The 16,844-nt window shown below is 41.0% G+C and overlaps 1 protein-coding gene across 3 annotated transcripts in view; it reads right to left on the bottom strand.

Moving 5' to 3' along the window:
* CFAP91 (cilia and flagella associated protein 91) overlaps window positions 1–16,844 on the bottom strand; it is a 97,855-nt gene that overhangs the window by 27,875 nt on the left and 53,136 nt on the right. For all 3 annotated transcript variants that reach the window (XM_061167085.1, XM_061167084.1, XM_061167086.1), the window contains 4 exons: window positions 8,310–8,426; window positions 6,118–6,189; window positions 4,792–4,938; window positions 2,406–2,627 (listed from right to left, as the gene is read on the bottom strand). In XM_061167085.1, coding sequence (XP_061023068.1) covers window positions 2,406–2,627; window positions 4,792–4,938; window positions 6,118–6,189; window positions 8,310–8,426 — 558 coding nt within the window. The remainder of the gene's footprint in view (window positions 1–2,405; window positions 2,628–4,791; window positions 4,939–6,117; window positions 6,190–8,309; window positions 8,427–16,844) is intronic.

The raw sequence follows: 16,844 nt of genomic DNA on the forward strand, positions 1-16,844 counted from the left end.
CCTCCCTTATGGGAGAGACCCAATGACCATAGTTTAATATGGTATCAGCCAACCAACCAACATATATTTTCTCAACGCCTGTTGTGTACAGAGGGCTACGCTGGTGCTGTGGAAGGCACAAAGCGATATACAACATGCCTGCTATCCTGGAGACCACAATCTTACTCAAGAGACAAGTCACACCTAGAACAGAACAATTAGACAGTTGAGTCTTGTTCAGAGGTGGGAAGTTTAATGTGGTCTACTTCTAACAATATATGTACTTGTGTGTTCACATACATCTTTATAAATGTGCATGTTTGTGGACACATTTGTGCTTGTATGTGCATAAGTTAGTAAAGGAAACGTTCGGGTGGCTATGTGTGTGTCGCTGTGTCCTCCACATCTTTGCTAATACTGTGCACAAGGGATTATGTTTGTGAATGTGTCTTCACGTATGGACATGAAGTGTATATGTATTTAAATATGAGTCTGTGACTATGTTTCTCAATATATGTTATTTTCCTGGAAATTTACTAATGTGTACATTTCTGGTTTTTGGTATATTTATGTGCATGCAAGCATATTTATCTATAAAAGGATCATATGATGGAAGATAGGGAATGTAAATGATGCATGGGGGCATCCCTAGATGGATATATTCTTTACATAAATGATCGTTAAATCAGGCCAGAAGGGTCATTTTAACCCTTTCATGCCCCTCCCAGACATGCTGACATTTCCTGGGGCTGTTCCCATCTAGAAGACACCTTCCTAGAAGTCTTTCACCAGCATCTTCCTTTTCATATTTCTGAGTGTAGTGGTTCCTTTGTCTCTCTCCTTTTATTCTCACTCCCAACTGGTTCTTCCCATCCCAGTTGGTTTTTCCTTAGTGATTTCAGTAGGGGATAGTAAGTTCTCGTTTGCTAAAAATTGCTAAATCTCAGTAATTCTATGTAAATAAAAGCTGTTAGGATGACAGGAAACTAGAATACAAATTATTATTATAGGCTGTTTGACACCAGAGATGATCCTCCACTCCAATTAAAAAGCTGCACTTGACAATATACAACCTACAAGTTTTTAAGCTGTATAGAAGATGGAAAATCTTTAATTTTAATCAATTTTTTTAATTAGAAAAAACAGCAAATACTATTTATGAATCAATCCTAATTCCCTGGGAATTGGGTAAATCCTTAAAATCACAAATCAAATAAGAAAGCCTCAAGTTGACATAGCATTATTTTTTCTCACCCAAGGAGCTGAAAAGTATCCATATTTACAATTCAGATAGCCTCCTGGACAGGAATTAAAAAAAAAAAAAAAATTGGCACTTTTTAAAAAAAGGTTGGCACTTTCCATCTTTCCCATCTGGCCCAAGGGAGACAGTCTTTGCTTTGACATATTCTGGGTGTGCTGGCCGCCCACACAGCCTCTTCTGTGCCCAAACCCCTCAGCCTGCCCAGCTTCCACCTCTGCATTCCTGGGGGTCAGACACCCTAACTGAAAGAACACACATCAAGCTCCCCAAGAAAGGGGACATACTCTCCCCAAACTCTAGGTGTGATATGGTGGAGGGGGTGGGTATTAGTCACAGCACAGCTCCCTTTAAAGAAATCTTCCTCACAAATCCCCTCCAATTTTATCACTTGAGCTTTTGCATTCTTGATGAGGGCAAGAGTGCTTTGAGATATTATTGGTTCCTCAAATTTCCTCTGAGTTTGCATCTGGGTCAGTCTGGAATTTCACATCCACTGGGTCTTGTTCAGAATTCTAATTTACCAGCCTGGCATTCTTAACTCCCACGTTTGTATCTTTAGGAAAAAAATCTCTTCTAAATTCCATCTTATATATTCATTTGCTGAAATGACACCTCTACCAAGATATCTCAAACTAATGTAAATCAAACTCCCGATTCCACCCCTGCCCCAAACCTATTCAGCCCTCAGCTTTCCCGCCTCGGAAAACAACCATCATCTCCCTACTCACTGACACTGGAAACTGGACTTTATACTTGATTTCACCCTATTTCTCACTCTGGCCTAAGTTAGTTCATTAGACTCCTTTCAGGTCCCTTATTTCCATCTTGTCCTCCCTCCAACCTGTTCATACAACAAGTACCCCCAACGACCTCTGTAAAAATGTGTCACTGGGCCCCATTTGTTTCCCTCAGGAAACACCACATTTTCTTATTCTACCTTTATTTGCATGTTATATAGGATTTAAGTTCTAGGAGAGAAGGGGCCATGCCTGGTATTTCCCTCCAAAGTACTCCACAATGCCTTTACATACTGCTGAGCATATCCTAGGACCCCAACACATTATCTGTTGAAGACAACTAAAAAATGAAAGCATCACCTATCCTGAGGTTCCTTGGGTTTGACTCGGCTCCTTACAAATGGCTTCCTTACAATGTCCCCACTTGCCTCCTTAAATATCTGGTCCTCCTCCTGCAGGCGCCTCTGCTCCACCTGGCGCCGGCCGCTCTCTTCAGCTTCACGCATCCGGCGCTGCCGCTCGGCCAGCATGGCCAGGGCGTGGACCCGCCTCTCCTCCTGCAGCCTCACCAGCTCTTTGGACAGGAAGTCAAACATGTCCGCCAGCACCCTTCCTTCCAGTCCAGCCAAATGGTTTTCAACCAGCGACACCTTAAAAATAATTATATGACTATGAAGATACAGATTCCACTAAGAAGTGTGATTCACGAGGAGGGATGCTGGATTACCCTCGACAGTCACTTCCCTTTCAGAACGCACCTAGTAAAACCCAACGGTTTTACTAGGAAAACTTATGATACAAACTTAGACTTGAGGAAGCAGATTGTTCAGCTATAGATGATAGCTTAGCAAAACATTAGTTAGCATCCACACAATTTTTTTTTCCTTTCAATTTTATCCAGAAGGTAAAGTGCTTATGTCTTCCCAGACATGAAGGGAAATGTCAAGGTTTTGATTAAAAGATAATATTGAAGTTCAAAAAAATAGAATCTCCTAGAAATTCACTCATGATACCTTTTAATTTTTCAATGCTTGGTCTTTTAACACCAAGTTTGGGGAATTTTTAAGCTTTTCAGTAACATGAAAGTAGAAAACCTTGGTACTTTTTATTCATTTAAGTAACTTCAAAGTCATTAAGAACTGCCTTTGAAACAGACTAGGAAATAAGCCTACATGTCTATGTAGTCACTGAGGTAGAGAGGGGCCCAGAGTTCCTGGCCAGGAATAAGCCACAGTGTTTATTTATGGATCCCTCTGTCCTGGCTTTGGCACAGTGAGAATAAAAGTGTTTAAGAAGACTGTACTGTGTTTCTGCTCCTAGCCTCAGTGGTAAGGGGGAAAGGCTCTTCTCCCAGATACTTGCTGCTCTCACACTGATGATTCCCCTTGATATAAGAGAGGGAGAAAATGAGAGGATCAGCATTGCTATAGGTACTTGAGATGCCCATTGCCCCAGATGCCTGCATCCCGCAGGTGTAGCCAGGAGTAGCCGAAGGTAAACAGAGTGAGTCTGTGGCTGTGTGACAGCTCTTCCCATTACTTCTTCCCTTAGCTCTTAGCTGTCATCATGTCTGTCAGTCAAATATTTATATACTAAATGGGACAGATGAATTAAAAACTTTGGATAGTCTTAGTTGTAGCTGCTCAAGTCTATAATCAGAAACCTTGAAGGGGCCGGGGTGGGCATTCTTGCATCCAGGTCCTGGGTATTCCACTGCCTGAGCATTCTGCTCTCTGTCTGAACAGATGTGCAGCTCGTCTCCATCATGCCCAGGGGCTCCAGGGCCCCCAGATTCAGAGACTCCAGTGACTACATTCTTCTGTTCCTTCTCTGGTCCCTTGGCTGGGTCTCACCATCTGTGGCTTTCTCCCTCCCTCTCCCAAACCAGCCCCCGTCACTCAGAGAGCACCCCAGCCCTGCTGTCACATGGAGGGAGTACAGGGGTGCTCGCTTCAGAGCTGCTGACCGTTTGCGCCCAATTCACAGCAGGAGAGTGGTGTGTGTGACTAAAGGTGGGTAATATTAACTTTGCTGTAAGTCTACTTTCTTACAACACTCTGCAAATTGATTCTTTTCACATTGATTTACAGATAAGTGGGAGAGACAGTAAAAGTATACCTCCACTTTAGTCAACATTAACTACTGTGTATATAAACACAAATACCAGCAGAAAGTAGGAAACACATTTACAGTTGTTGGGTTACAGCTGCAATCACCAGCTATTGTCAGTCACACAGAGCTCAGAGGACCTGACGAAAGTCACAGAATAACATATTAACATATTTAATATGTAGTTTAAGGAGCATGAGCTACATACAGCTCCAAAACTCATACATCTCAAGTGTGGACAATTTTTAAAATCTCATTTCTCACTTTTTCTTATTGCTTTCAGTATTTATTCATTCTACTTAACTTCCACTGAAATATAATAGAAATATTATATTTTCCTAAATAGAAATATTTAAGAAAAATTGGAAAAGAAAACCTTTTAAAATAGTAAAGCTTTTTTTCTTTCCTTTTTGCAAATTAAAAAAAAAAAGCATACTCAACTCAGGGAGGATACAGTCCATTCAAATTTTGGACAGTAGTGCCACTGGCAAAAAATGCTGGGATTGTGGGGGGGTGTTTCTTTTTTTTTCCATTTATTTTTATTAGTTGGAGGCTAATTACTTTACAATATTGTAGTGGTTTTTGCCATACATTGACATGAATCAGCCATTCTTTTACATCACTTCATCTGTTGTTATTGTACTGTTGTTTGCACAATAATAAAAATCAAGGGTGAAAATGGGACAAGAGAGGAGAGGAAAGAACCTTGTGTTCGTGCAAGTTCCTCTGCCGCTGCAGGGCCAGGGTCACCTGCTTCTCGGCTTTCTTCACCAGCCTGTCATCTTCTTGCAGTGCGTGGCTGGTGCGCAGCTCCTGGATCAACTCCAGTCGCTTCTCTTTCCCTTCAAACATCTGTATCAAATCAAACCAGAGAGACCCGCAAATCAGCATTGCCAGTGCAGGCACGAGGCCTTGCAGGCAGTGACTGGCGAGGCGCTCATGAACAGCGGGTTCTGCTCCACCTTTCAGGGCCACGGACCAGGTGTATGCCACAGAGCTAGGCGTCAGCCCTGTTTTCTGCTCCTTCAGCTGTTCAGGCAGAGAAGGAACTCAGCTATCAGTTAACTGTTGACTGAATTTCTTAAAATGCCTCCAAGACAAGGTGACAACTCTCGGGTCATGTTAAGAAACTGGAGCCTTCCCTTCATTTCCTGCGCTCTTCCCCTAGGAAGCCTGGGGGTGGTATGTTTCATGGTCAGTTTTCTTTTCTGAGAGATCTGCTCCTGGTCTGGAATACACGACCTGCTGTCTGAACTTCACTGTGGCGTTTCTCCTGCGGAAATAATGCCAGGAGGATAGGGAATAGTGCTGAACACAGGGGTTCATCCAGCCTCCCTGGACTGACTCACCATAACTGAGTCTCTTAAGAGTTATAGCTGTCTGGGGAAGAAAAAATGTTTTAGCTGAGGCTTTACATCAGTCCCTTTTTAAACTTAAGAAGCACAATGATCTGACTAAGGCTTTGCGGTCAGGAAGACCAGAGTTGAATTTGCTGACAGTAAACATAATCTCACTCAGGCTCGTATTACTCACCTGTAAAATGGGTAATTGATAGAAAAAAAAGTGCTGATACAGGTAAAGAATATATAATGTGAGCATACACAGTTAAGAGTTCAAAACTATAGTTATTTATTTAGCTATTCCATTTATTATTCATGCATTGCTAGCTAATATGCAAACTCAGATTATTATGACTGTGGAAAATTAGAGAACCCACTTGGTTTGTGATGCTTAATAGTAAAAATTCATGTATGAAAACTGCTGGATTCAGCAATTCCATGGAAGACATTAGCTTCATACTGCCTTGGTTACACTACAGGAAACAACAGGCGGGTCCTTTCTTTCCTTGATATTGTGCCACTCACTTGGGCTAGCTATGGCAGTAAAAGGGAAAGAGTAGGTAACCCAATAGCATAGTTCCACAGGACAGCGGGGTGTGGGAGGCAATTTACCCCCAAGGAAACAAGCATGGGTGCACTCTGAATCTAGTCTCAAAGGAGAAGAACAGGGCCAGGGGTCCACCCTACACACCATGTTTTGAACAACTCTGCCCCGGAGCAACTTTTGAAGGTAGATCACTGCCATTTCTATATCTTCTTCTTCCTAAAAAAACAAAGAGAGAACCAAGCAGCTTGAGAACTTCAGCAGTTGCCATCAAATACTTTTTTGAAGATTTATATCTAGCAAAAAAGCTAGACACCAGAAGGACTTAAAGAGAAATAAAACAAGAAATAAAACAGTATCCTTTTTTGAACATAGGATTTTAAACATGACATTAAAGTATTGTCAAAATTCATTATATTTTTCATATTATTGGTAAATTATATCAAAAGCAAAAAATTCACCCAATGTCGTGCTATCCTTACAAATTAAGCCGTTTTCATTTTTTCTATATTCCTTTCCAACAAAATCTTTCTTGAAGCAGTAGGTATTGCTAATAATATCCCTTTTGCAATAGTTTTTTTTTTCATGTTTAATCATGAGTAGACAAAGAATGCAAGCTTCCCTGGCGGCTCAGTGGTAAAGACTCTACCTGTCAATGCAGGAGACAAGGGTTTGATCCCTGGGTTGGGATGATCCCCTGGAGAAGAAAATGGCAACCCTCTCCAGTATTCTTGCCAGGGAAATCCCATGGACAGAGGAGCCCCATGGCAGGCTACATTCCGTGGGGTTGCAAAGGTCGGACACAACTTAGTGACTGAACACAAACATGAGACAAAGAATGCAGCTGGGGTATACTGGAGTTAAAAATGAGGTGCTTTTCACAAGAATTTAGCTAAACTGGTAAAATCAGAATATAATGGACAAAATCAGCAATCTACAAAAATCACCTTAAATAAGTATGTGTAAAAGCAAAAAAGAACAGAGTCTACAAATTTAATTAAAGCCCCTGAATGCAAAAGATATCAATAGTGGAATCAATGGCATTAACACTTGTGAAAGACATGTTAACCACAGGCAGTGGTCAGCACAAAGTCTAGAAAAGAGGATGCTGCCCAGAAGCGCATTGTGGCCAGTCAGCAGGAGCATTCCCACCTCTCCAGAGATCTCAGAGCCATTGGAGGTGCTAGTAAGATCTCCCATCAACTCCCCTGCTCTGGCAAAGCACAACCTTATGTGCAGTTTGGCTTTGTGTGAGAACTGCCCTGTGTTGGGAAAGAACAAACTGACCTCCCAAGAGCAACATCCTGATATACCAGGCAGTTATAGTTTTCTCTGTAAAGTATGGTGGTGTTGTTCAGTTGCTAAGTTGTGTCCAACTCTTTGCGACCCCATGGACTGCAGAATGCCAGGCTCCCGTCCTTCACCATCTCCTGGAGTTTGCTCAAACTCATGCCCAATGAGTTGGTGATGCTATCTAACCATCTCATCCTTTGCTGCCCCCTTCTCCTTTTGGCTTCAATCTTTCCCACATCAGGATCTTTCCCAATGACTTGGCTCTTTGCATCAGGTGGCCAAAGTATTGGAGTTTAAGCTTTAGCATCAGTCCTTCCAATGAATATTCATAGTTGATTTCCTTTAGGACAGACAGGTTTGATCTCTGTGCAGTCCAAGGGACTCTCAAGAGTCTTTTCCAGCACCATAATGCAAAAGCATCAATTCTTCAGTGGTCAACTTTCTTTATGGTCTAACTCTCATATCTGTACATGACTACTAGAAAAACCATAGCTTTAACTATACATAACAAATTTGCAAATTTGTGGCATCTCCAGCAGTTTCTTGTGAGTTTTCTGCATCAGTCCTTTAAATCCTAACCAACTCTTGAAATGCTGACCAAACTGAGTGTGGGGCCCTGAGAAGGTAAGGCATAGCCCTGGAGTCAGAGTGAGCTCTCTGGCCAATCTTAACCCAGAAGCTGGCCTGTCTTGATGATTCCTTGCTAATTCCAGCTATCATCAACCACTTCATGTGGGAATACAGTTACAGTATCTGATCATCATTCCATCTTCTTATTTGACATACATCAGGATTACCTTCTGATGCCTATTTTTCTTGGGAAGATTTCATTCTTTGTGTTTTTATTCTTGAAAAGGATTGAATTTAGATTTCAATTTGCTTTTTTTTTCTGTGTGCATTTGAAATAAAGGATAAAGGAAATGTAATTCAGACCTTGGGAAATGAACATGGTTATGTTAGGTTTGTTTTTAACCCAAACTATCTGGAGAATAAACAGATAGTGAAGCTGAACTTAGCTTTTCAAATAAAAAAAGCCTCAAACTTACATTGGAACTCATCTCCAGGGTTGGAGTTGGAAGTCGAGGTTGAGGTACTGGCTTTCTTTGAAGAAAACGCATAGGCTTCTTTGCTTTGAAATCCTTATTCTTCTTTTCCAACAGTGCCTGAAATAACACCAGTGTCTGACAGTGATATGTCAATATATGTTCAGCAACTGTAACAACTGTACTGCTCTGGTGGTGGATATTTATAATGGGGGAGGTTATACATATGTGGGAAATAGAAAGTATCTCTACCTTCCTTTTAATTTAGCTGTGAATCTAAAATTGCTCTGAAAAGTGAAGTCTTAAAAAACAAAACAAAACAAAACTGTCATTTCTTACATTTGTATTTTTCCCACTACCAGATCAGTCAGAAACAATCTTCTCTATGGCCATGCTAGGACAGTTTGAGAAAGTACAAACCAGGGTGCACCTATGATATTCCATGAATAAGTTTCCCACTAAACAAACATGAAACATTCTGGGTGTATCCATTTTAATCAAAAGTTTTGGAGACTTAAAAAATGTTTTTGAGTTTTTAAAAGGTTCTGCGATGTGTGTATGCAAGCAAATCCCCCAACTTCTGTTCTTCCACATAAGCTAATCTGCTGTTTTAAATGACTGCCTGGGGCAACAGAAAATGTCCTGTGCAGTGCATGACTAAAGCATTTAGTATATTTTATTGTTATGGGGGAAATGAGGGGTATTAATTGGCAATTGTTCTCAAGTGAACAGAGCTTGACTTTGAAGCCAAGCACATCAAGATTTTCACATTTGGTTCCTTGTGAGAGAATGTGTTTCTATTTCAACATGCATTATATATATATTTATTTTACTTTTAATCATCAAAAATCCTGACAGAATTATACATGACATAAGGTTTTGTTCATTGGTTCCATTTTCAGACATGGGATGTTTTTAGCTTAAAAGTATCAAAAAATGTGATCTCTGTGATTTTAAAACCACACTTTAATTACTTTTTCATCATTTAATAATTTTTACACTATTTTCCCACAAAAACATAAATAAGTGACAAAACAAACACTAAGTCAACAGTTAAAATTTATAAAAAATATGCTAATTATGAGTAAAATTTGGAACCACATCCAATTACCATGGCTGCAATAGAGGTTCTGAGTTTCTTGAAAATAAATCTGATGGCAAATATATATATAACAGCTCTATGATAACCCAAACTACTGAATCAACAGAAAGCAGCAGTGGTCTAAAAGTAGAGTTAACCTTTGAGTGACATAGGTTTGAACTGCATGGATCCACTTATATGCAGAGTTTTTTTCAATAAATATACTGGAAAATTTTTTGGAGATTTTTGACAATTTGAAAAAACTTCCATATGAACCACACAGCCTAGAAATATAGAAAAAGTCAGGTATGTCATGAATGCATAAAATATATGTAGTTATTAGTCTATGTTATCACTTCGTTGTTGTTCAGTCGCTAAGTCATGTCTGACTCTTTAAAACCCCATGGACTGCATCACACCAGGTTTCCCTGTCTTTCACCATCTCCTAGAGTTTGCTCAAATTCATGTCCATTGAGTCATTGTTGCCATCCAATGATCTTATCCTCTGTCACCCCCTTCTCCTCCTGCCCTTAATCTTTCCCAAGACTACACACAAATCTATTATAAAATGTTAAAATTTATTGAACTTATGCACACAGACACTTACAGACCATATGTGATGCCATTCAAAGTCAAGAGAAATGTAAACAAAGATGCAGTATTAAATGATAACTGCTCAAAACTAACTGTAGGACATACTATACTACTAAAACAAATTCATAACTACCTTCTGTTGCTTTTGCTGTGAATTCAAGTGTTGTGACACACCTAGAGACATTAAAAAGCAGAGACATTACTTTGCCTTCAAAGGTCCATATAGTCACAGCTATGACTTTTCCAGTAGTCATGTATGGATGTGAGAGTCAGACCATAAAGAAGGCTGAGTGCTGAAGAACTGATGCTTTTGAATTGTGGTGCTGGAGAAGACACTTGAAGAGTCCCTTGAACAGCAAGGAGATCAAGCCAGTGAATTCTAAAGGAAAACAGCCCTGAATATTCACTGGAAGGACTGAGACTGAGGTTAAAGCTCCAATACTCTGGTCACCTGATGTGAAGAGCCAACTCATTGGAAAAGACCCTGATGTTGGCAAAGATTGAAGGTAGAGGAGGAGGGGACAACAGAGGACGAGATGGTTGGATGGCATCACCAATTCAATGGACATGAGTTTGCGCAAGCTCCTGGAGATGGTGAAGGACAGGGAAACCTGGTGTTCTGCAGTCGATGGAGTCGCAAAGAGTTGGATATGACTGAGCGACTGAAAAACAACAAGCATTGTGAGTGTCCACTTAAAATGTAAGGTAACGCCAAGCATCTGAAGGAGCGATTCATCTCTGCAATAAACTGCAGGTCATGGTAACAAGTGATCTCTAGCAGTTCTTGTATATTTTTCACTGTGTTTAGTGCAATACTGTAAGCCTTGAGTAACAATATGGGACCCATATGAAGTGTCACTAGTGATGCTGGGTTTGCTCCCAAGAAGGAGAGAAAAGTCCTGATACTACAAGAAAAAGGTGAAGTGCTTTATATGAACCACAAATGGAGGTCTGAAGCCACAGTTCCCCACGATTTCAGAATAAATGAATCTAGCATAAGGACCACTGTGAAAAAAGAAAAGGAAATTCAAGAAGCTATGGTTATAAGCAGATGTGAAAACCTTGCACCATTGGCAAAACACTTTCTTATCTCAAGTTGAAAATGAAGCTTTCATGTGGATGCAGGATTGCTATAAGAAAGGCATACTTGGACTTCCCTGGTGGTTCAGTGGGTTAAGAATCTGCCTGCCAGTGCAGGGGGCATAGTTTCAATCCCTGGTCCAAGAAGATTCCACCTGCCAGGGATCAACTAAGCCCACATGCCGCAACTACTGACACCCATGTACTCTAGAGCCCGTGCTCGGCAACAAGAGAAGCCACTGCAATGAAGCCTGCACGCTTCAACTAGAGAATAGCCCCACTGGCTACAACTAGAGAAATGCAGAAACCAAGACCCAGCACAGTCAAAAGTAAAGGATACAGCATAATTTGGTGAGTTTGGAGGGAAAAAAAGAAAGGCATACCTATAGACTCTAATATGATTCAAAAGAGCTTACCAGATGCCGCTAGTGGTAAAGAATATGCCTGCCAATGCAAGAGATGTGGGTTCAATCCCTGGGTTGGGAAATCCCCTGGAGTAGGAAATGGCAACCCACTCCAGTATTCTTGCCTGGGAAATTTCTGGACAGAGGAGTATGGTAGGCTCCATATTCCATGGGTAGCACAGAGTTAGACACGATTGAGCATGCACACACACACACACACACACACACACACACACACAATTAAAAAAAAAAAGAAGTCATTATATGAGAACTTTAAGTAAAAGGAAGGTGAAGATCTAAAGCTGGAGAATTTAATGCCAGCAAAGGATGGTTTGATAATTTTCTAAAGAGATTTGGTGTAAACCAAGATAACAGAAGTAGCTTCTGCTGACCAAAAGGCAGAAGATATGTTCCCAGACACCATTAAGAAAATCATTGCGGGGAAAGAATATCTTCCTGAACATGTTTTTAATGCTGATGAAAGTGCCCTACTCTGGGGGAAAATGCCACAAAGGATACTTTTTACTAAGGAGAAGAAGTAAGCACCAGGATTCAAGGCAGAAGAGGAAATGCTAACTCTTTTTGTACAAATGCAGTTAGGTTATGATCAGAACTGCATTATCTACAAAGCTGCTAAGACCCTAGCCTTGAAGGGAAAAAGATAATCACCAGCTGCCAATCTTCTGGCTGTAAAAGAAAGCCTGGACAGGTTCCAGGTTTCTGAATTAGTTCCATTAATTAATGTGTTGTTCCTAAAGTCAGGAAGTACCTTGCCAAAAAAGGACTGCCTCTTAAAATTCTTTAGATATTGGACAATGTCCCTGGTGATGTTCATTGTTTTTCAGTCACTAAGTCATGTCCAACTCTTTGCAACCCCATGGACTACAGACACCAGGCTTCTCTGTCCTTCACCATATCCCAGAGTGCTCAAATTTATGTCCAGTGAGTCAGTGATGCCATTCAACCATCTTATCCTCTGTTATCTCCTTCTTTGCCTTCAATCTTTCCCAGCATCAGGGTCTTTTCCAATGAGTAAGTTCTTCACATCAGGTAGCCAAAGTCTTGGAGCTTCAGCCTCAGCATCAGTCCTTCCAAAGAATATTCAGGGTTGATTTCCTTTAGAATCAACTGGTTTGATCTCCTTGCAGTCGAAGGGACTCTCAAGAGTCTTCTCCAGCACCACAGTTCAAAAGCATCAATTCTTTGGCACTCAGCTTTCTTTATAGTTCAATTCTCATATCCATACATGACTACTGGAAAAACCATACTTTGACTTAACGGACCTTTGTCAGCAAAGTGATGTCTCTGCTTTTTAATACGCTGTCTTGGTTTGTCATAGCTTTTCTTCCAAGGGGCAAGCATCTTTTAATTTCATGGCTGCAGTCACCTTCGGCAGTGATTTTGGAGCCCAAGAAAATAGTCTGTACCGTTTTCATTTTTACCCCATCTATTTGCCATGAAGTGATGTGACCAGAAGCCATGATCTTAATAATTTGAATGTTGATTTTTAAGTCAGCATTTGCACTCTCTTCTTTCACCTTCATCACCTTGGATACATCTTCTTCTTTCATCAAGAGGCTCTTCAGTTCCTCTTTGCTTTGTGCCATTAGGGTCGTGTCATCTGTACATCTGAGGTTGTTGATATTTCTCCGGCAATCTTGATTCCAGCTTATGCTCCATCCAGCCCAGCATTTTGCATGATGTACTCTCCATATAAGTTAAATAAGCAGGGTGACAATGTACAGCCTTGACTTACTCCTTTCCCAATTTGGAACTAGTCTGTTGTTCCATGTCCAGTTCTAACTGTTGCTTCTTGACCTGCATACAGATTTCTCAGGAGGCAGGTCAGGTGGTCTGGTATTCTCATCTTTTGAAGAATTTCCCACAGTTTGTTGTGATCCACACAGTCAAAGGCTTTAGCATAGTCAACAAAACTGAAAGAAAGTGAAGTTGCTCAGTCGTGTCTGACTCTTTGTGACTCCATGGACTGTAACCTATCAGGTTCCTATGTCCATGGGATTCTCCAGACGAGAATACTGGAGTAGGTTGCCCTTTATTTCTCCAGGGGACCTTCCCAACCCAGGGATCAAACCCTGGTTGCCCACATTGCAGGCAGATGCTTTACCATCTGACCCACGAGGGAAGCAAGCAGATGTTTTTCTGGAATTCTCTTGCTTTTTCTATGATCCAATGGATGTTGGCAATTTGATCTCTGGTTTCTCTGCCTTTTCAAAATCCAGCAGCTTGTACATCTGGAAGTTCTTGGTTCACATACTGCTGAAGCCTAGCTTGAAGGATTTTGAGCACTACTTTGCTAGCATGTGAAATGAGCACAGCTGTACGGTAGTTTGAACATTCTTTGACACTGCCCTTCTTTGGGGTTGGAATAAAAACTGACCTCGTTTAGTCCTGTGGCCACTGATAAGCTTTCCAAATTTGGTGACATATTGATACAGTGCTTTAACAGCATCATCTTTTAGGATTTGAAATAGCTCAGCTGGAATTCAATCACCTCCATTAACTTTGTTTGTAGTAACGCTTCCTAATAAGGTCCACTTGACTTCACACTCCAGGATGTCTGGCTCTAGGTCTGTGACCCTATCATCATGGTTATCCGGGTCATTAAGACTTTTTTTTTGTACAGTTCTGTGTATTCTTGCCACCTCTTCTTAATCTCTTCTGTTTCTGTTTGGTCCTTACCATTTCTGTCCTTTATTGTGCCCATCGTTGTATCTCATCTTTGTATCTCAGATTTTCTTGAAGGGATATCTATTCTTTCCCATTTTATCATTTTCCTCCATATCTTTGCATTGTTCACTTAAGAAAGCTTTCTTAGCTCTCCTTGCTATTCTTTGGAAATCTTCATTCAGATGGATATATCTTTTCCTTTCTCCTTTGACTTTCTTGTCTCTTCTTTTCTCAGTTATTTGTAATGCCTCCTCAGACAACCACTGTGCCTTCTTGCATTTCTTTTTCTTGGGGATGGTTTTGGTCACTGCCTCACATACAGTGTTACAAACCTCTGTCCATAGTTCTTCAGGGACTCTATCAGATATAATCCCTTGAGTCTATTTGTTACTTCCACTGTATAATCATCAGGGATTTGATTTAGGTCATACCTGGCCATTCAGGATCCCATGAGTTCAACAACAAAGGCATCAAAGTGATCTACTTGCCCCTGAACACAATGGCTATAATTCAGCCTCTAGATCAGGGGGTCATAAGGACCTTTAAGGCTTGTTACACATGGTACTTTATGGAAAGGATTATTTATTAAAGGATTATTAATGCAGACACCATGCAAGTCTGCCACTGAAGATGCCATCACTGTTACAGAAAAAATTGTGAAAGTCAATAAGCTCCAAACAATAAATTCCTGCTGGAGAAAGCTATGTTCAGATTTTAAGCATGACTTCACAGGATTTATGACAAAGCCATTCAAGGAAATCATGAAAGAGATTCTGGAGATAGCTAAAAAGGTGGTGGGGGGTGAAGGGTTTCAAGACATGGTTCTGAGTGCCAAAACATTGATGCTTCTGAACTGTGGTGCCAGAGAAGACTTGAGAGTCTCCTGGACAGCAGGTAGATCAAACCAGTAGATCCTAAAGGAAATCAACCCTGAATATTCATTGGAAGCGCTGGTGCTGAAGCTGAAGCTCCAATACTTTGGCCACCTGATATGAAGAGCTGACTTATTGGAAAAGACCCTGATGCTGGGAAAGACTAAGAGCAAGTGGAGAAGGAGGTGACAGAGGATGAGATGGTTGGATGGCACCACTGACTCAATGGACATGAGTTTGAGCAAACTTGGGAAGATAGTGAAGGACAGGGGAGCCTCACATGCTGCAGTTCATGGGGGTCGCAGAGTCGGACATGACTTAGTGACTGAACAACAACAACAGAAGGACACCACACCAGAGGAATGAACAGAAGCTGACTTGATGGAGGTGACTGTGTCCAAATGAGTGCCATATGATGAGGAAGAGGATGGAGAAGAAGCAGTGACAGAAAACAACTGATGCATGATCTGGGAGAACAATTTTGATTACTCAAGGCTGCATCTGACTTCATATAAGACACGGACCCTTCTATGTAACAGGCACTGAAACAAAAAGCAAATGATGAAAGAAGGATTGGTACCATATAGGAACATTTTTAGAGAAATGAAAAAGCAAAAAAGTCAGACAGCAATTAAATGTATTTCTGTAAAGTTACACTGGGTGTGCCTACCTCTCTGGCCTCCCCTTCCACCTCTACTATCTTTTCCATCTCTGCCTCCTCTGAGACAGCAAGACCAACCTCTCATCTTCCTCCTCCTCAGTCTATTCAACATGGAGACCACAAAGATGAAGACCTTTATAGTGATCCACTTCCGTATAATGAACAGTAAATAATCATCATGCCATACAGTTAATAAATTTATCTGTTGTGCACGTGTACGTCTCTGTAAAAATCTAATAACTATATATTTTCATGTCATCATGATCACCTAAGTATTTATCATATGGAGTATCATGTCCAAGACTTGTATTAAATTCAGTGAAGTAAGACCAAACAAGGAAGCTGTGCTACAGATTTCAATTGACAAAACAGTTTCAAGAGGGAAAGAATCACCAGTCATATACGACAGAGAACTGACTACTGTGTGGTAGTTAGCAATGGAGAGGGCACTGTTAGACAACAGCAGACTCATTGGAGAGTCTGTTTTAAAGTCTAATTTGTCTGAAGAAAGAGATCAAGATGGTAGAGTAGGACGCAGAACTCACTTCCTCCGCTGAGCATATCAAAAATCTATTTAATTTTTCCAAAAACTGTTCTACAAATACACATGTGGAACAATTCTCAGTGAAAACTACCTGGAGACTCACAGACTCTTGCACAAATACAGCTGTAAGACCCATATGGAATTGGGCAGAAAGAAAAGAGTATTCAAGATTTCCCAGGGGATTCAGAAGAGGAGGAAGTTAACACAGGCAGAGATCTTCCCAACAGAGTGAGCAGTTTGAGTCACTTATTGAGCATCCCAGCCCTGGGGTCTGACATAGGGATGACAAGTCTCCTTGGCTGGTTAGAGAGCCAGTGGGAGTAACAGGAGGACTGTAGGAAGCCTGGACTCTGCTTGTAAAGAGCATTTGTATGCTTGATTGCTCATAAAGCAGAATAAAGAGGGTGGGCTGAAAATTGCATGGGTGGCTGGTTGGTTTCTCATGAATGCCTTGGCATGCAGACCAGCCTGAGCCAAGAGAACACTCCAGCCCTCTTGGGAACTTGGCTGTGAGATACAGAAGTGGTTCAGACATAAAGCAGCATCTGAACACAGTGGGGGAGCAGCCATCTCTGGTGCTGAGAGAGGCAGGGCAGCAGGGATAGTCCAGATCT

Source organism: Dama dama, chromosome 19, assembly GCF_033118175.1.
Source record: "Dama dama isolate Ldn47 chromosome 19, ASM3311817v1, whole genome shotgun sequence".
Taxonomy (NCBI): domain Eukaryota; kingdom Metazoa; phylum Chordata; class Mammalia; order Artiodactyla; family Cervidae; genus Dama; species Dama dama.